Source organism: Phacochoerus africanus, chromosome 1 (assembly GCF_016906955.1).
Source record: "Phacochoerus africanus isolate WHEZ1 chromosome 1, ROS_Pafr_v1, whole genome shotgun sequence".
NCBI lineage: Eukaryota > Metazoa > Chordata > Mammalia > Artiodactyla > Suidae > Phacochoerus > Phacochoerus africanus.
Genome location: NC_062544.1, coordinates 96633149 through 96653841, shown reverse-complemented (window position 1 = coordinate 96653841; position 20693 = coordinate 96633149). Strand labels below are relative to the sequence as shown.

The window sequence follows — 20693 nt, the reverse complement described above, 5'->3', positions numbered from 1 at the left end:
CCTAGTTGGGTTGGTGCTACTTTAATTTTTTCTAATATTCCAGGACACTCATCTCAGAATTGCCTTATCATTATCATCAAAAGCTATCTCCCTGCCTATAGTCTCCCCCCCTGAAAAAAATTTATTTATTCATCATCAAAAATTTAGTTAAGATCAATTATGTGTCAGATAGCATTCTGGGTTTAGGTCTAGGTGCTAGGATAGACATGAAAAAGTATGAAGCAAGGTCTCTATCCAACAGGAACCATGGACCAGGAAAGGAGATTTAGAGAGACAGAGTTATGATGAATGTATTTTGAGAAAGTGTAATAGCAGCATCAGTAGGAATCAACCATATCTGGAAAAATCTCTAAGAGTGAGGTTAAACCATCTGAATTTTTATGGGCCCTTCAGATGATTCTGAGAACCAGTCCTAATGCCTTCAGATGAGGTTTCTCAATTTTTAGAGAGCATTAGAGTCACCTAAAGTGCTGGTTAAATCCCTAACTGCTCCCCACTTCCTCCATTGCTGATTCAGTGGGTCTCAGGTGGTGCCCAAATATTTGTTTTTCTGAAAATTTCTCAGGTGATTCTGAGGCTGCTGCCCTGGAAACTACTTTGAGAACCACTGACCCAAGGCATGCATTGCATGAATCCTAAATCTATTAATTTTTCTTGCTAGCTATGTACTATCCTTGGAAGAATTGAGAAGATGACTGAAATCAACTCTGTTCTGTGCTTCAGAGGAGGACCTCCATATGAGAAAGCCTGGGTGGAAAAAGGATAATATTTTAAAAAAAAGGAACACCTGTGTTAAGAGTTAATTTGTTAATGATCTATTTCACTGTGGCAATAGCCACATTGTGCAGAAAAATATGGCAAATGTTCAAGTGTAAGAAAGTCGGATTTGGGCAGACCTACATACATTTGAAATAGCTAAAATTATTTTCTTACACCATCAAATTAGGTCAATCATGTTGGATCCTGCTCCTTGGAATTTCAGGTCTAAGATACATGGAGAATGAAATACTTATTCTCTCTGTTTCCTGAACTTGTAAAAGAGAGGCAAATTGATATTTTCTTTTGATTTCTTGGGCAAAAGAAATCATTGGCTTGACTTGAACCTGTGTTTTTCTTTTCAATCCATGTACTAATTTCTGAAATTGGAAAATACATGATTCCAAGTACAGAGATCTAAGTCTCAATATTGGAATGGGTTTCATAGTTTGTATTTAAAACCCAAAGTTTTGAAAGACCATTTCTTGGAGTTTAGCTGCTTAGGAATTTCATATTTATGCCCTCCATCACCTACCCATCCAACCATGCAAAAGCGAAGAAAATTTGACTTTAAGAAATGTGCAATCCAGGTAGTGATGACAGCAATTAAATAGTGCACTAATTGTGATTGTGATAAATTCTTTTTGAGAGAACAAAACTTTGACAGGAGCTTTACAAGAGCACCTAACTTTGTGTGAAGGCTGGACTTAGAGGTCAGTGGAGACTTCTTTGCAGAAAAGACATTTAACCTAATATCTGAGGGATGAGAAGGCAGAAGCAAGGGAGTCATGAACAGTGTAACAGTGAAGAAAGGCAGCTTGTGCTCCAGACTGGAGGCTGGAAGACAGACGGCCAGGAGGGCGAGCCATGTCAGGGATAATGACATCAGGGATGTTGTTGGTGAGGTGGGTAAAACCAATCACTCACACCATATGGAAGGAAAGTCAGCAGGCCCCTGACATGATCAGATTTGCATTTTTAAAGAATCACTTGTGGCTTCTATTTGCTAAATGCACTGCAGAAGAGAGGTTGCATTCAGAGCAGGCATAAAATAATAATTTAAAATTCCCATCCTCCCTTAGCTCCTAAAGAAAAAAAAAATCTGTATAAGTTTTTCTCTTTCACAGCACTATACACTAGGCACATAGTTTTGCCTCTTATAGGGTGCATTACTTGGCTCTACATTTAAGAAGAATATATTCTTCATTTTAAGTGAGCTCAAAGCATACAGAAAAGATAAAGTGGGAGAAAGAAATAACCCAATGTTTGTGTTATGAGCTTAACTGTGTCCCCCATCAAATTCATGTTCAAGTCCTAACTCCTGGGACCTCAGAATGGAGGAATTCTGAATCTCCTCAGAATTTGGAGACAGGGCTAGTAAAGAGGTAAATAAATCAACACAAGGTCATAAGGGTGGAATCCTTTAAAGAAGAGATTAGGAACAAACACAAAGGGCAGACCATGTGAAGATATGGGAAAAGAAGGCCATCTACAAGACAGAGAGAAGAAACCAAACCTACTAATGTACTGATCTTTGACTTCAAGCTTCTAGGAGGGGGAGAAAATAAATTCCTGTTGTTTAAGCCACCCATCTGTTGTATTGTGTTATGGCAGCCTGAGCAAACTTTGTACCAAAAATCCTTTGTTTAAAACAAAACAAAATAAAACATAGATCTTAGAATATGTCTTCTCTTGATGAATTTAATCATGTTCATTTCTCATCAGTAGTACAAATAAAGGAGAAACTAATTTGTTAGAGAGAGCTTGGGGAGGGGTGGGGCAGGAGGTGGATGCAGAACCAAAGGAGCATGGCAGGCATTCCTCCTGCATTAGCCAGGCTTCCAACTGCAGGGTGTCCACCATCCAAGAATGACTACATTAGCAAATTTTAGAGACCCAGGTGGTGTGATTAGTTCTGCCTTGACCATGCAAAGCCACAGTTAACAATATTCTGAAAACGTTGAATGCTTCGTGCAAACACTTAAGACAGGGAGGTGTTCTTCATTTTGCTGACTTCTCTTCAAATCATTAAACATGTGTCTTCCAAGCTAATGTGTGTAGAATATTGTTGGGACTAAAAAGAATTCTGAGATGTGGTCCATGACCTCAGGGAGGTCAAGGTAGAGATCAGTTACTATTTATATTTTCTTATCTTTCCAAGTTGGTTCACAGACATTGGTCTGATATGGTTTTTCCAAGTGATGGCAGGGTTTCCCATGAGTAGACACACCTGCCTGCAAGGGGCTGCCTTCCAGATGACACTAACATCCATCCACTCAGTCATGGACATAAACACCCACCCAGCCATGGAAACACAGCTTTCACTTTTCTTCTTTGTCATTGAGCAGTTTTTCTCTGTAGTTTTCTTAACTTTGTTTTTTCATGAAAGCACAGCAGGTACAATCACTTTAACTCCATTCCTGGCTGAGATCCTCTTTTATAAACATTCTCAAGTTAAAATGAAAACTACTCTTCCTTTTCCGAAGACAAAAAAAAAAAAAAAAAGAAGAAAAGAAAAGAAAATGCAATTTGCTCTTTTCTGTTCTGTTTAAAACATCAAAATCACAGAGCCAGGGCCTCTTAAATGCAAATGTCCTTTTCACATTCCTTTACATTTCTGAGTTCCTTGGGACTTCCAAACCGTCCAAAGGATTCCTATTTCTCAAAATCTTTCCTCTCTTCCCCTGACTGAGAAATTCTACCATCTTGCTTTTTGGAAATCAATGCTCAAACACTTGAATACTTTTGTTCACCACATGGGCTTTTTAGCTTTGGGGTGTCAGGCATTTACTACCCCTAGCAGAAACTGGCAGCATCTGATTTTATTGATCTATAGGCAGAGAGAGGGCTGGGAACAGGTTATGTATACCATTATGACTTGAGACAGATATAAACTTTCTATGTACGCATTTTAGCAAGAACAATATGTTTATACTTACATTGGAATTCTTTGACTCAGAGCAAAGATACAGCACTGGTTTGATTAGCTACATGTCTTTGAATATTCTATATTCTAGCATACGTCTTGTGCTAGAAAGGAATGGAATTAAAATGGAAAAGTGAAAGAAGAGCAAAGGTTTTACCTGGCAAAGCCAACACCTCTGCTGACTCCATTAGCATCTCTGAGTATTCTTGTGGAAATGACATGTCCAAAGGGTTTCAGCATATTCTCAAGTTCCTGCTCATCCATAGAAATGGGGAGATTTGAGATGTATAGGTTGGTTGGGTCTTGCTCTTGTTGCTAAGGGGGAAAAAGGAATAAATGCAGTAAGTTCTCAATATTGAGAAACATTGCAGAAATGGATACATTTTTGCTTACACTGCAATCTAGATTTCAATCTGCAACATGCTTTTGAAAGTTCATTCAGGAAGGGCAGCACTTCTTTTCACTGAATTCCTTTTTGCCAGAATGTTTCTCATAGAAACAATGTTCTCAGTGAAAATAAAACTTTCTTTCCGGCCTTCATAGAAAAGACAAATACATATTGCAATTGAACTAAGGTGAATTAGCATATTCTATTAATTATCACTAACTAGTGGTTCTATTAGCACTCTACCATCACCACTAGATACTAATGTTGAATTTAGTGAGTGTTCATAACATGTGAGATATTGTTTTAAACACTTAATATATATTATTTTATTCACTATCCCAGTAAATATAAGTGTTACGATTTCACTGAGGACAAAATTGATCTTTAACTTCTTTAATTACACAGCTTCTAAGTGTCAAAGCCAGGGCTGAAACTGGGGGCTATTACCAAAGTCCATGGGCTTCCCTGTCCTTCCACTAGACCAATGGAGAAAACAGCAGTGCAGTCCTAGGACAGCATTTACTATCTGCCTCAGCATCAATGGGGAACTTGCTAGGAATGCAAATTTTTAGGACCCACCCTGGAATCAGAAACTGGAGGGGTCAAGTGATCTGTGTTTTAACAAATCTTCCAAGTGATTTTTATAATTGCTTGAGTTTGAGAATCACTGCCACAGACCACAATTAAGTGTTATAGGTGAATGAGATGATGAAGCAGTAGTACTTAAGCTTTGCTTAACAGAATGGGAAATCAAACAAAAGTTGCTAGTACTATTTCTAAGTGCATGAATATTTTCTATTTCACATAATGAATTAATAAGTTGGAACTTAGTTGTATGAATGTCTCAAAGCACAGGCAAAAGCCTGATGTGATTACTCATTAATATAAATAGATCAGATATTTAAATGAACTATTATATTTTAATCAACACAACTTTAACTTCAAGAAGAAACATGATTACATTGGAAACATCAATTCTGAAGTCTATAGGAAATGACATTATGTAATAGTAAAATATCTTTTTGAAGAGATGATATATTCTATAGAAAATCTGAGGTGATAAGCACATGAAAAAATACACTCAACAAGAATCCAATTATCATTATAGGTCAAGAAACAATTTTGGCATGGAAGTAAATACCATCACTTTTAACAAGTCTACATATTTGGATAGGTCATAATATTTTTATTAAGCTTTGTGATGAATAAGATCTATCGTTAGGTTCTTTTCTAAACATGGTTTAGTTTTCAAAATTTGTTTTATCGCCATGGAAAATGGTGCGAATAAACATTTAACCAATCAGGAAAACACAAGATAGCTTTAGTGTTTAGGGATAGTATAAATGTAGAAACTGTTCAATGCAGTGCTTCCCAAACGCGCCCCCTCCCCCCCCCCCCCCCCCCCCGGTACCATTTAATGGCTTGATCCTAAAGAGAAAACAGATAATATCATTTTTTCCTGAGTGGACATGACCATGTTCTCTCTCCCCCACCCCCAATGATTCAGATACATAATAACAAAGTAATGTACATTCAACTTTCAATTTTACATTGAATTTATTTAATTTTACTACCTGCACTTTAGTTTTATTTATTTATTTATTTATTTAGTCTTGTAGGGCCAGACCTGCGGCATATGGAAGTCCCCAGGCTAGGGATCAAATCAGAGCTGCAGCTGCTGGCCTCCCCAACAGCCACAGCAATGCAGGATCTGACCTACAACACAGCTTATGGCAACACCAGATCCTTAACCCACTAAGCAAAGCCAAAGATCGAGCCCACATCCTCATAGATACTAGTTAGGTTTGTTACTGCTGAGCCATGAAGGGAACTCCCCCATCCTTTAACTTTCATCTTCACAACATCACTCCAAAGGTAGCTAGGCCTTTATCATCATATGTATTTATGATGATAATTGGATAATGATGAAATAGAGGCATGAAAAATCATCATCCTACCTGATAATTAGTAACAGCATTTGAATTAAATTTAGTCAGGTTTCCTACCATCCACGTCAGTGTATTTTCCGCTAGCCCAATGTTTGCCCATCTTCAATCATTTGCATATCATCTGAGAAAATTTGCCAGCCATGTACTATTATTTCATTTACTGAGAAATTTCCTTTAAATCAAAATACCTTTAGGCTTAAATAAACCCATTTTAAAAGATAACATTATATTACTACCATGGCTAAAAAGCCAGCATCACTTGGCATAAATAGGTTACTATAAAAATTAGCAATATACTAATGTTATTAAATTATATTAGATACTGTTTGTTCCCAGAGGACTTAAACTCTCTCTCTTAGTTACAAATGAGATTCACAATTAAGAGAGGTATTAAGCATACTAGAACCAGACAGTCTTTTTCCTAGGAAGAATCGGAATTGAGAAAGAACAACTTTTAATGGTGTGATTTCTGGATCTTAAGCACCCACATCAACTCAAGTTCTATGAGAGGTACATGCCCCACAGCTTGGGAGTTCCTGCGTTAACCTAGATCCCTTATCCTGATTCAAATCCATTTCCAAATTTCTCAAGTACAGAATGCATTGCAGCTTCTCAAAATGGCATGCAGTAAACACACATAGCTTAGTACATAAGAGATTGCCCAGTAAGCTATTTTCTGAATCCAAATTCAAACACCAAGGCCAATTCCTTAATCTGTATTCACAGACAGTACAGAATTGGATAGTGTTGTTCCTTAATTTGTATTCATAGAAAGAACATAACATTGGGTAGTGTTATTTATTAAGTAATTCTGTCCTTTGAAATACAATATTAGTCTTGAACATATCTGTTGACTTGACAATAGAATTTAATTTCTGCATAGAATGAACTTTAATATATACACTTATATCTTTATTTTCAGTTTTATTTATGTGTCAGATTTATGTAAATAGTCTCTTTCAAAAGGTTCTCTGGCACTGTGAACCTAAAAGAACTTGCCTTTTAAATTTGCAGAAAAATAACTTCTACAATACCTGACATCTAGAATCTTTTTTTTTAACTTAAATTTTCATGATCATTTAGGTACAGAAGAGATCTAAAGGGGCATTTTGTCCAATCTGATCATTTAACAGATGGAAAAAACAATGATGTAAGTTAGAGTAGTTCTTATGAACTTACTCGAAGCCACCCAACTAATCAGTAATGGGATAGAAATAGAACACATGCCAGTTCATAATTGGCCCAGTGTTTTTCCCAATTCCTAACACTGCCTTCCCTCTTAAACACTGGTGAATAGTACTCAAGAGGTGGTGGCTGAAAGGAGTGTTAATTCAGAAGAGTAAATATCTCCAAATATCTTATTTTATTCACTTTTGCTTATCAATGAGCTTTAGCTATAGAGTTGAGGCTACCAAAAAAAGAGATTCTCAGCCTTTGTCCATGTTGTCAGTGGATAAATATTCCGCTGTGTATACTAGTAAAAGTATACGACTACAGTTCATACATCTACTACATTTAATTGACCCTGTCACCATGACTAGCTACTCTATTTTGGTCTGGTTTCTCTATCTTTTATCTGTATAGGGAGTTCTTAAATTATTATTTGATTTTGTCAAAAGACTGTGAAAAAATTAGAACAGTATCTTCTCCATTGTTAATGGGAGCAGAGACCTTGTCATTCTGTGTAGGATATGTAATTTTTTTTTCCTTCACTTTTCAGATTTTTGTGTTAGATTTACTGGCACTCATTTACTTGTATACAGTTTAAGACAACTTCAGAACATTTCAACGAACCTTAGCAAATGAATACAAATGAAAGATAAAATTATTTCTCACTTCTAGACTAAAGGTTATGGCTGGGGCTGTGGGTTTTTTTTTTTTTTTTTTGGATACATGTTATAGCTATTATATATATGGTTCTGAAAAAGGTAGCCAGTAGAGTAAGATTTCAAAACTCAATCTGGTAACATTTATTTTTGATGAAATAGCATTTAAATATCTAGGAAGTAGTTACTGGCATCAGAGATTTTAAAGAAATCTTTGTTTGGTTTTGTTTTTTGGCTGCACCCACATCATATAAAAGTTGCAGGGCCGGGGATTGAACCTGCACCACATTAGTGATGATGCTGGATCCTTAACCAGCTGCACCACAAGAGAATTCTCAAAACAATCTTTCTCAAGCCACCAGTGATGGGAACCACTTTTATTTCCAATCTGTCACAAACCACTATTTCTAAAATATTTATACTTGTCAACATTAATAGAACAAAATTAAAAGACATTAAAATGCAAGTTGCCATTTTTTATTACTACATTCAGCAAACCAAAATTACATTTGGATTAAATGTCATGTTAATATGAAATTGTTATAAAAGGTTTTAAATGCTTCCTCTCTGTTTCCATACTTACTTCACTGAGAACACAGACCTTTTGGTGGACCACATTTTTTTTTGTTTTTTGTCTTTCTAGGGCCACACCTTCAGCATATGGAGGTTCCCAGGCTAGGGGCCTAATCGGAGCTGTAGCTGCCGCCCTACACCACAGCCATCACAATGCAGGATCCGAGCCATGTCTGCAATCTTCACCACAGCTCAGAGCAACACCAGATCCTTAACTCACTGAGCGAGGCCAGGGATCAAACATGTGACCTTATGGATACTAGTCAGATTAATTTCAGCTGAGCCATGATGGGAATTCCCTGGACCAAATTTGAATACTGTTTTAGGGGAATGTATTCCTATTTTTTTCCAAGGTAATATAATATGCTGTGGTTCTAAGTTATTAGTTTTTTGCCTACTTTATATACTATCAAATATATATACTATTTTATATATTAAACACAAAATCGTGTATGATCAATCTGCAGTCATTTTTTAACTCTAAGGTAGACAAAGCCATCTCAAGATGAATTGTCCTGAGCAGTGCTATTAAAATATCCTCAAATATCCTAAAGATGTTTGAAACAATTCTAAAGAAAATATGTGACTAATACTTTAAAAATAGTTTGAAACAGATGTTCACATACACAGATAATAATATTATTACCTTACATGGAGCAGAGTTTTATAGTATTTCAGGCGTTTCAGGAGCATTTATTTTATTTTGTGTGAATAATCACCTGATGCAGTAGGTAACGAAAGAGTTATTATCCCTACTCTATGAATGAGAAAATTGGTTCTGAGAGCTTAAGAGGGGTAATAAAGTCACATGGTAAGTGAATAAATGACATCAAAACTGATGTTTTTTTGACTCATTTCTATCTAGTACTCTTTCTATTACTCTTCCTATTAGAGTACACCAACTCTGGGAATTGCTTATAAATATTGCTATTCAATAGCTCTCACTAGCAGAAAGAAAAATCAAGTCACAATGGATTTTTTTGTATGTTTTTGCCACACCTGCAGCATGTGGAAGTTCCCAGGCCAGGGATCAAACCCACGCCACAGTTGCAATCTGTGCCATAGCTACAGTGATGCCAGATCCTTAACATGCTGTGCCACACAGGAACTTCCCACAACTGTTTTTTAATAAAATAGTCTATTTGAAATGTTGTAGTAATTTAAAAATTAATAGTAATAATGTTTTCCCTCTCCCTGAAAACAGAAGCCTCCTGCTTTAACAAGCTGCCCTAAAGGCATCAGAGGTTTTAGAGTTAGTTTAACACTAACTCTATACACATATGTTCTTGGCTTTTTAGTAACCGCATTGCCATGTCTGGTGCATGGCTATAGGATCTAGGTGAAATCTGGAGGAACCTGCCGTTCTGGCTGTATTTTCTTCAGCATCACACATCTGCGTGATCATTAATTTTATTTGCCAACTGGACTAGGCCACAGAATGTCCAGAGAGTTGGTCAAGCTTTATTCTGGATCTACCTATGAGGGTGTTTCCTGGATGAATTTCACATTTGATAACTGAGTAAAACAGGTTGCCCTCCCTAATGTGAGTGGGCCTCACCAATCAGTTGAAAACCTTTGAAAAAGACCGATTCTCCCTTAAAGTGAGAGAGAATGCTGCTTGTCTGATGGCCTTCAAGTTGGAACAGTATTTTCACCCTGCCTTTGGAGGTGTTAACCTCCATCATCAGGCAGATTCCATGAAACAATTCTAAAAACACACACACATACACACCCCCCCCCCCCATTGGTTGTTTCTCTGGAGAATTCTAATACAATGTGTTAACTTGTCAAATCTGTTTTTCCATGAAAATATAAATGTGCGTGCTCCACACTGGCCCTCGGTGTAGGACCTCTGTGTTCTCTAGCCTCAAAACTATGGCCTTGACCTGGTGAAAAGAGAGAGCCAGAGCCTTCCCTAGGATGAGGGCTCTAGAAGCATCCACTTGAAGTAATGCATTAAAGACACATGTACTCTGATGTTCATTGCAGCACTATTTGCAACAGCCAAGACATGGAAAGAACCTAAATGTCCATCGACAGAGGAATGGATCCAGAAGATGTGTACATATACATATGGAATATTACTCAGCCATTAAAAAGAACGAAATCCCGGCATTTTTAGCAACATGGATGGACCTAGGTATTATCATGCTAAGTGAAGTCAGTCATACAATGAGACACCAACATCAAATGCTTTCACTGACATGTGGAATCTGAAAAAAAGGACAGACTGAACTTCTTTGCAGAACAGATGCTGACTCACAGATATTGAAAAACTTACTGTCTCCAGAGAGACAGTTTGGGATATGGGGGGATGTGCTTGGGTTATGGGATGGAAATCCTATGAAATTGGATTTTATGATTATTATTATACAACTACAGATGTGATAAATTCATTTGAGTAATAAAAAAATAAAAATAAAATAAAAAAATAAGGCAAATAAATAAATAAATAAATAAAATCCCTTGGTCTGTTAAAAAAAATAAAATAAAGACCATGAAAGGGAAAGTAAAGAAAGACTGCCAAGAAGTAGGCTTTCACCCCTAAAGGGTACCCAATAAACATGTCCTCTGTTCTATTTGCTGGGCAGAAAAGGCGGCTGCCTTGTGCTCTCAATTGCCTTCTCCCCCTGCTAAACAAGAGAGGGGGATTTCTCTTCTCCTAGTTTCACATAGTGATGCAATCAGAGGAAAGCATCCCGAGGCACCAATAAGAACAATTTCCCTAAAATGAGAATCCTTAAGAATGGTTTCCATATGGAACAAATGTTTCAAAAGAAGTATTTCATTATTTCAGAATTCATGTAAACACAGCATGGGCAATTAGAGCTCACATCCTCAAGTTCCATCAGGGAAGGCAGAGGTTAATTCTGGATAGCACTTAGCAGAGGCTTGAAAAACTATCTCCAGTACCCAGGATAATCTGAACTAAGAGTCCTGTGTGTTATTCTTTAAGGTGGGGCTGGATTAAAGCAGCCCTTGGGTTGAGATGAGCAGTGAAGTGTTAAGTGAGCCTGTTGAGTCACCGTGACTTGAGTCTGTGTTACCTGTGATCCTGGGACAGGTGGCCAGGTGGGATCCTGGCTCTCCTTGACTTCTCCCTCCACATGCACCTCATGAGCTCAGCCCAGCATCACCTGATGTGATGGTTTCTCCTGTGAGAAAATGCTAAATTAACATTTTACAATATTGAGATCTCTCTATAGTTTTATTGTAAATGTGCTACTCTCTCACAAAGATGTATGCTTTTGCACTCTGGTTACTGATGGTCAAAAGTAAGAACAGGAAACAAAACTATAGAGAACTACTCAATATTGTAAACAGATTGCACAGTTTCCTCAGCATAATTCACCTTTCTGGAGGGGCTCAGAAACCTGTCACCTGATTTGTCAATGACCATGATCCACCTTCAAACAATGGGATTCTGGAAATGCTATTAACATGGCCATAAGTCTGCTACAGCATTCTACTAATTTTTTCTGGACTAAATACCACAACACATACAAAAACTGGACAGATGCAAACCATTTCTGTGTCTTCTGGCCATAATACAACAGCTCAAACTTGCTGAGGTTCACAGGTAAGCTGGGTACACACACAAATGTGTTGCTGAGGTATAATGATATTAGGGTCAAAGAATTCCATTAAGGGCAACCATTCTCATTTTGTGTTCTATGTAAATGACACGCCAGAGCCCTGCACAAATGGCGACTCCTGGAATTATTCAATAGAACTCAGGTGGCAAACACTATGTCCCATAGAAGAAGGGCAAGCTGATAAGACACAGGATAAGCTGATAAATGTGAATTTCTGTATGAAGCAATACAGAAAGTTTTTAGTATAATTGTAATAGGGAAGAACAAATCTGACCCCATGTTGGATCTGTTTCTTTCACTTTAACATTTGCATTCTATTGCTTTTGTGACAAGAATGTTGCCAATTTCCCTGGTGGCTCAGTAGGTGTTGTCACTGCAGTGGCTCTGGTGACTGCTATGGTGCAGGTTTGATCCCTGGCCTCAGAATCGCCACATAACATGGGTGTAGCCAAAAAAAAAAAAATGTTGTCTATAGTCTGAAATATACAGGATAACCCATTCTCAATCTTTAAAGGTATAACAACTCTTACATTCATGTAGAGATAAAAAGTTGCAGAACAGAGAATAATATTTATCTTGTTGGAGGTTTAAGGGAACACTGTGACCTGAACCTTCACCTACGTCTGCAAGGACAAAGGATCCTGATGCCAAGAAGTTTGCACCAACCAACCATACCCTTTAGCCTTTTAGCGTAAAAGAAAGCCTGAATTCTAACTTGGGTGAGTCGGCTTGGGACACTAATCCACCACCTCCTTGGTCTGCTGGCTTTCCGAATAAAGTTGCTATTCCTTGCCCCAAACTGTATCTCTTGATTTACTGGCCATGTGAAAAAGCTGAGGTTACAGGAAGATATCCAATTGTCCAAGGTTACACAGCTGTTAAATCCAATGAGAACTCAAATCCTGAATTTTTTTGTATTGGAGACCTGAGATTTCAAGAGAACACAGTGTATTGAATGGCTGATTCACAACTTTTTCTGAGCCATCAAGGTGAAGGAGCCAGAACTAGGTGTATTCCTATAGGTGTCAGATGTGTAAACCTACTTGGAAGTACAATTTACCCTTATAAGAATGGAAATCCCTTAATCATACTGAGGGAATGAGTTAGCAAAAGACCCAAAGTTCAGTTTTCTTTTCAAGGCTGGCGCAATAAAATTTTCTCAATTTACTAAAAAAACCCCAAACTAAAAATCCATACCTGGCTCATTTTCTTCTTACCTCTATTACATAAGGATACATTTTAAAAGTATATGTTTAATATATACTCAGTGAAAAATGACAGCTTTGTATATGAAATGTTGCTGTTGAGTTGCTGTTTTGCTTAAATCTCCTTTCATTATTCAATCGCCCAATGTCAATTTCACAGGAAAGTAGCTTTGTAAGGCCATGTACTTTTCACAAGGTATAGAGAAAGAGGAAGCAGTCAGCTCTACACCACACCCTTTTTTTTTTTAGAAGACAAATTTAGCTGTACATTTAAATCCTGTCAGTCTAGTGAAGGATGACATATCCTTGGTTTATTTAATCCTATTCTTTCCAAAGGGAGCCTGAAAAGGCTGTATAACATGGCCTACAAGCCTTAACATCAGCTTGGGGAGAAAATGTGTGTGGGTTTTGTTTTTTTTTCCTCTTTGTGCATGTGTGTCACCATGAAAATTGACATCTTGATGCCAGAATGAAGGGGTTGGGAGAAGGGGCCTGACTAGGGTGCTACCATCTTGCTTCATTGCTCCCATTTCTGGTATTGTCACTGTGACCTTGACAGAAAAAGAGCAAACAAGAAGTACAGTGGTTTGAAGGTGTTCAAGTGAGATAAAACTCTTTACCTTTGAAAAATGTAACTTCTGTCATCAATGCCAGCTTTTATATGGCATACATGCTAATTGTAATTTTCTTAAAATTCATCAGTGGGAAACTGATATATATATTTTTTAATGGTGAACCTGGGACATATGAAAGGTCCCAGGCTAGGGGTTGAATCAGAGCTACAGCTGCCAGCCTACAGCACAGCCACAGCTACACCAAATCCAAGCTGAATCTGAAACCTACTCCACAGCTTGTGGCAAAGCCAGATCCTTAACCCACTGGGTGAATACAGGGATCGAACCTGTATCCTTACCCTCATGGGTACATTGGGTGCTTAATCGTCTAAGCCGCAATGGGAACTCCAAGATAAATCTTTTTTTTTGTCTTTTTTTTTTGTCTTGTTGTTGTTGTTGTTGTTGTTGCTATTTCTTGGGCCGCTCCCGCGGCATATGGAGGTTCCCAGGCTAGGGGTCGAATCGGAGCTGCAGCCACCGGCCTACGCCAGAGCCACAGCAACGCAGGATCCGAGCCGCGTCTGCAACCTACACCACAGCTCACGGCAACGCCGGATCGTTAACCCACTGAGCAAGGCCAGGGACCGAACCCGCAACCTCATGGTTCCTAGTCGGATTCGTTAACCACTGCGCCACGACGGGAACTCCATCCAAGATAAATCTTAATGTGGCTCGACATTAAGGGAAAAGATTCTACCAAGACTTCCTGGAAGATCACTAAGAAAAGCATGCATTCATCTCTACCCCTCCACCACCCTGTGCTGTCTATAGGAGTCCTGGGCTTTGCTCCAGCGTGCCTGAGCAACTGGAAGTTCTCAGGGTCACAACAGTGATTGCAATCAAAGTCACTTGTGGATTTATACCTCTTGACTCTAGTCGCTTTACTAAATGGTCATCCACTTATTTTTATACCATTGCTACAGACTGTTCACTCATCAAATGTTTCACCTTCTAGTATCTACCAGCCACTGAGCTAAATCCTGACAACAGAGCTGTGATGATCCATGATCCTTGCCTGTCATAGAGAGTTCAATCTTGGGAATAGTTTACAACTAAATTTCAATAATAAAAGCTATTTGTCATTAGGGAACACATGAGTACAGCCAAGGATGTAGACAATACTCCTACAATCCATAACTTGAAATTCTATTTTCCTCAAAATGGTGATTAGACAGTCTGAATTGTTTCTAAGTAGTGTCTCAGTGGCATGATGAACATGAAAACTAACTCTTGAAATATATAACCCCTTAGGATATAGTGAAGCCTATGACAAAAATTTCAATGTGGGCTCAATTATTTCTATATTTCAATTCCAACCAAAATTCCTTTATTTATAAATCTCTTGAAAACATTACATAGAAATCATATGTAAACAGATTGTAACTTGGTGGCTCGGACATGAACCAGTTCTATGACATTAACTAGTTAACATTTCTCAGCAGATTTCCTGTAAAGTGGAAATAATATTAATAACCTCAGAGGATCATTAGGAGAATTCAATGATACAATATACTAAAAATGTAGCCGAGTGCCAGATACATAGGAGAAGCTCAATAATTCATTATTCTTTCCAATTAAGAGTAATTATGGAAGTAAAGAAATTTAGGACATTGCAGAAGAACAGCTACTAAATGAATGTAAGTCATGTCCATAAAAGAGCAATGATTGCTGTTTAGAATCTGTCCCAATGCCTTCCTCATAGGGGCAAACTTGCTATACGTTACATTAAATTATGTAGAGGTGGATATATTAACCTGATAATGAGAGCCTTAAAATGTAGTCACTAGATCTGCAAGATAATCTCGAAATATATCATGCCGTGGGGGTGGGGGGGAGCAGGACACTATTTCTATCATTTATGGGCTAAAAAGATTAATGATTTATTACTAGGCTCATTAATCAAAACTGTGTGGCTTTTTTTTTTTTTTTTTTAGGAGCAATTCTCCTGTTCAAGTCAATTAGCCCACTGAAGCTATTACACCAAAGAAGCTGCAATGTTATTCAGACTTCCCTGGGAGTATTCAGAGTATAAAATAAATGCTATTATTCAGAAGACACCGAATTGCTAAGCTTCTTAAATTCATACAATTGGGAACCTGCAGTACATTAAAATGCTGAGATTCATTAAGAGTCTTTTTTTTTTTTTTCCTCCAGCTTTAGAGTCATTGGCATTCTCAGCACAGTTAAGAACAATAACATTCTCCGGGCTTCCAAGGAGAGAGTGGCTTGTGCCCCTCCAGCTCTACTTCAATGAACCACTGAGGTAGAACTGGCATCCACCCTTTGAGACAGCTGCAGCTTCTGCTGGAGGACCCTAACGCCAGGGCAGGACTGCCAGGAGGACTTCACTCAGAAGAGAAGGGAAAAGAGCAGCATGTGAATACCCACCATTTGTCTTACCTGGTTAGAGCTCTATTCAAACATTCCAGCATAACTATGAAAAAATGTTAATAAGGGGTGTAACATGTAAAATAAGTCTATGAGACTTTCATTTTAGTTTTTAATTGTAGTATAGTTGATTTACAATGTTGTATTAGTTTCAGGTAAACACCAAATTGATTCCTATACATACAAACACACACACACAAACACACATATATCTTTCTCAGATTATTTTCCCTTATGGGTTATTACAAAATATTGAATATAATTCCCTACGCTATACAGTAGGTCCTTATTGATTATCTATTTTATATACAGTAGTGTGTATATGTTCATTCCAAACTCCTAATTTATCCCTTCCTCCCTGTTTCCCCTTTGGTAACGCATAAGTTTGTTTTCCATGTCTGTGGGTCTATTTATGGTTTGTATATAAGTTCATTTGTATCATTTTTTTTTTAGATTTCACACATAAGTGATATCATATAATATTTGTCTTTCTCAAAACAAGTATCATATGGCTCACTTACATATGGTTTACTTCACTTACTGTGATAATCTTTAGTTTCATCCATGGGCTGCAAATGGCATTATTTCATTCTTCTTATGGCTGAATAGTACTCCATTCTGTGTGTATGTGTGTGTGTGTGTGTATACATTTATACATAGTGTTCCATTGTGTGTATGTATGTGTGTGTACACACAGATATACACTACATCTTATCTATCCTTTCATCTATTGATGGGCATTTAGGTTGCTTCCATGAGACTCTTCTTATTTAAGTGAATAAATAAATGAGGAATCTTTAAAGTAGAATGCAAACTAATAAGCATGGAAGGAAAATTGGGATTACAAAATTGCCACTTGGTAAAAATAATGTTCCTATTATTAGTTACTAGCTGACTTAAGCAAGAATGATCAGTTGATATCAAAAGAAGTGAGTGGAAGTTTGCTGAGAACTGCGAAATGTACGTAATCTAAAAGAATTTCCCCCCAAAGTTTATTAATTTTAAGGGGAAAACAGCAGCATTTCCATGGAGATATCTCCCAGACAACATCTTCAATAATCAGAGTTACATCACTGGCATGGAGCAAGTGGACCACCTGCCCCCCACGCCCCAACCCCGATGTGATGGGCCAGATGGATAGGACTGCTCCACGGCCTTCCTTCCAAAAGTGCAAACCCAAATCTACTCTTGGCAAAAATCAGACAGACCTAAGCCAAACCTTATTCAACATACAATGACTGGCCTGTAATCTTCAGAAATGTCAAGATGAAGGAAGATTTAGACAGTATCATAGATTAAAAGAGACTAAAGAGACATAACAAGCCAATGTAAGGATTGATGCTGGATCGAATCCTGGCTCCTGCCCTGATAAAATGCTTATTATAAAGGAGGTTAGTGGGATTCGATGAATACCTCTTGATTAGACATTTTTAGTGTACCAATGTTTTCTGATTTTGATTATTTTACATTGTATGAATTTCTTGTTATTAGGAACTACAATTGAAGTAGTTATGTATAATGGGACATCATATCTGTAAGTTGGCCTCAAAAATCTTGGAATAATAATAATATGTATATATTTATAGATAAAATGATAAAACAAATGTGGAAAATATTTAATAGTTGGAAAATCTGAGTGGAAGGCCTTATGCTATCTTTACAACTTGTTTTTTACCCTGCAATTATTTGAAACTAAAAGTTAAGACAATTGGAAAAATAGACAAGCTATTAAGTCTTGATAGCCAAAATCCAAAATAATATAAATATTCACCCTAAATACTTCACCTTACAAAAGAAACATAAGGGTACACCCTTTGTCTTGCATTCAGACTGCTCGTTCTCAAGATAGGAAGAACAAAACCCATGGCTTTCAGCATTTGTTCCCCCTAATCTAATGTGATTTTCATGATCAACAACATCCCAGACTGTGCCCATCTGTTGGGCTCACATGTGTACTCCTAGCTCCCAGGCCCCACAAAAGGATTTACTAAAAGTGTCTGCCTAGGTGATTGAACAGAGAGAATGAAGCTGGATATTCAAACTGATCTCAGAACTCCAGAAACAACAGAGCATAAGAGCAGAGCCAGTCAAATTCTCTTTTAAATGGAGACATAATTCTTTTCCAACACCATCATCTTCTCCTCACCCTGGCAGATTTCCTCCTTGTAGTGGAGGGCCTTGTCTTCATTCCACACATGTATGGTCAGGGCCTTGTCTTCATTCCAGATACAAAGCCGCTGTTGCTGAGAGTTTGTAACTCCAGATACAATGTGGGGCAAGGCAGTGAACACTGTAGTTGAGTAATACATGGATAACTAATTCTGAAGTGAGGCAATATTGCCCCCCAGGGGACATTTGGCAATATCTGAAAACATTTTTATTTGTCACAACTGCAGTGAGGAAGCTGCTACTGGTATCCTGTGACAGGGCAGCCCTCCACAACCAAGAATGCTCTGTGAACAATAGTATCTGTCATGGCAAACTTGAGATACCCAGGTATCACCCCCTTTAAAGCTGAAAAATATATATATATATATGGCTTTAAAATACTATTAGGGATTTCCCTTATGGTGCAGTGGGTTAAAGATCTGGCATTGTCACTGCAGAGGTTCAGGTTGCTGCTGTGGTAAGGGTTTGACCCCTAGCCTGGGAACTTCCACATGCTATGGGTGCAGCCAAAGGAATACTGTTATTACATATCATTCACTATTTCCATTAAGAGTATATATACATTAACATACAGAGAACTTAAATATATGTAAACATTTCATCAATGAGGTTTAAGTACCTCTGTTTATAGCTCCAATACTAGTAAACCAAATCCACTTTAAAACTGCTTTAAAGAAAAGTTGCATAACTACCAAATTTAATTAAAATGTTAATGTGATATCATGAGTGATGTCATTTGGCCAAATCTAAATTGCCTCTTGCAATGTGAAATTGCTGCCAGCAGCCACGGCATCAGGTATTTTTGAAGTTCACGGGCTATGTTATTTTTGCCGTGTGACATTCTGATTCTCTCACTACTCTTCTCTGAATTATTCTGAAACCTTCATCTGAGCACAGCTTGCCAAGCTAATAGTTTTCATTTGGCCTAAAAGCATCATTTACTTGTTACATTTGCCTCATTTTCTCCTCATTAGCCCCAGACAGTGACAGTAGGTGTCTGTGGCACCATGTGATTATAGACACAGGCAGTGAAATTAGCTGGTCAACCAGATGACCTCAGATAAGCTTTCATAAATATTTCAAAGATTATCATAGAATGGAAAGCCCCAAATTTATAAATTCTCATAGGAAAGTCATGAAGCCTTAAAAATTATTTCCACACACTCCAGTGCGAATGATGCCAATACAGTGAAAAATCACCAGGGATTTCCAAGGCAGATCTGGTTTCAAATCTAGAAGTACTTATGTATTAGCTGCATATAAGCTTATGTGTGTTTACACGTATGTGTGGACACATATACACACAATTCTAGGCAACTGAGTTCACTTTGAGTGTCACCTCACCATTTAAAAAAAAAGATAGTGCTATTTTAGGCTTATTATACGATTAAATGACACGTTGTAGAGGTTAATGTCTATATCTTTTCCTCATCTAATCTGCTGTTAACATTCCCTGGGTACCCACCTCTATATTCTTCTTAAGTAAATGAGAAATGAAATAAAATTAAGCACTTGAGAGAACAGGTAACTGTGTATCAATTTCAGAAGCTTACATTAAAGAACACACTCAATCAAAATGTATCTATTTACAGGGCATGGCATTTCACTTATTAGCTATTCCAGGAAAACTGACTGCTTTAGCACAGAGGAACTCAGAAATCAAAGAGGACAGGGGGAAGGGCAGCAAGGACAGAAACCATGGTTTCCTTTGATTTGTCTCTTTCCATTATCATTTCCTTATGACCCTTCAAAACAGTGGCAGATTAAGACCTAGTAGGGTTAAACGGGATAAAATTTACACATGAGAGTGATGCATTTTAGACCCCATGAAGAGAAAACACAAAATTCATACAGTTCAAAACATTCTCCAGGCAAGTAGAAAGGCCAAGTTCCTGAGCAGGAAGGAGGTTCCTGTGCAGAAGGTAAAAGGCCAGTGTGGCTGGGACACTGTGAGCCCAGAAGCAGGAGCAGAAAAGCACTTTGGAAAGGTGGGGAGGGCACAGATCACCCAGGGCGCTATAGACAATGCTGGGTCTGCATGCTGGCAACCAGGACTCTGTTCTTAACATTCAAGGGAAAGGAACTAAAGTGTTGTTGAAGTGAGGGAAAACATGTCTGACTTTTTGAGAAAAGCAATTTGTTGTGAGACAATGGAGCTAGGCAATCAGGGAAGACTCCCCCACTGGTTGTGCCTCTTGGGGCAGCTGATCAGGAGGGTGATCGTGGAGACAGCAGTGCAGGTGGTGGTAGAGAAAGGTGGATTTAAATAAACCTGTTTTTCAGGTACAGTCTACCTACTTTCT

General features: G+C 37.9%; 1 protein-coding gene across 6 annotated transcripts in view; it reads right to left on the bottom strand.

The window, feature by feature from the left end:
- RBMS3 (RNA binding motif single stranded interacting protein 3) overlaps window positions 1-20693 on the bottom strand; it is a 740901-nt gene that overhangs the window by 267338 nt on the left and 452870 nt on the right. For all 6 annotated transcript variants that reach the window (XM_047769379.1, XM_047769355.1, XM_047769352.1 and 3 more), the window contains one exon: window positions 3840-3997. In XM_047769379.1, the coding sequence (XP_047625335.1) occupies window positions 3840-3997 (158 nt within the window). The remainder of the gene's footprint in view (window positions 1-3839; window positions 3998-20693) is intronic.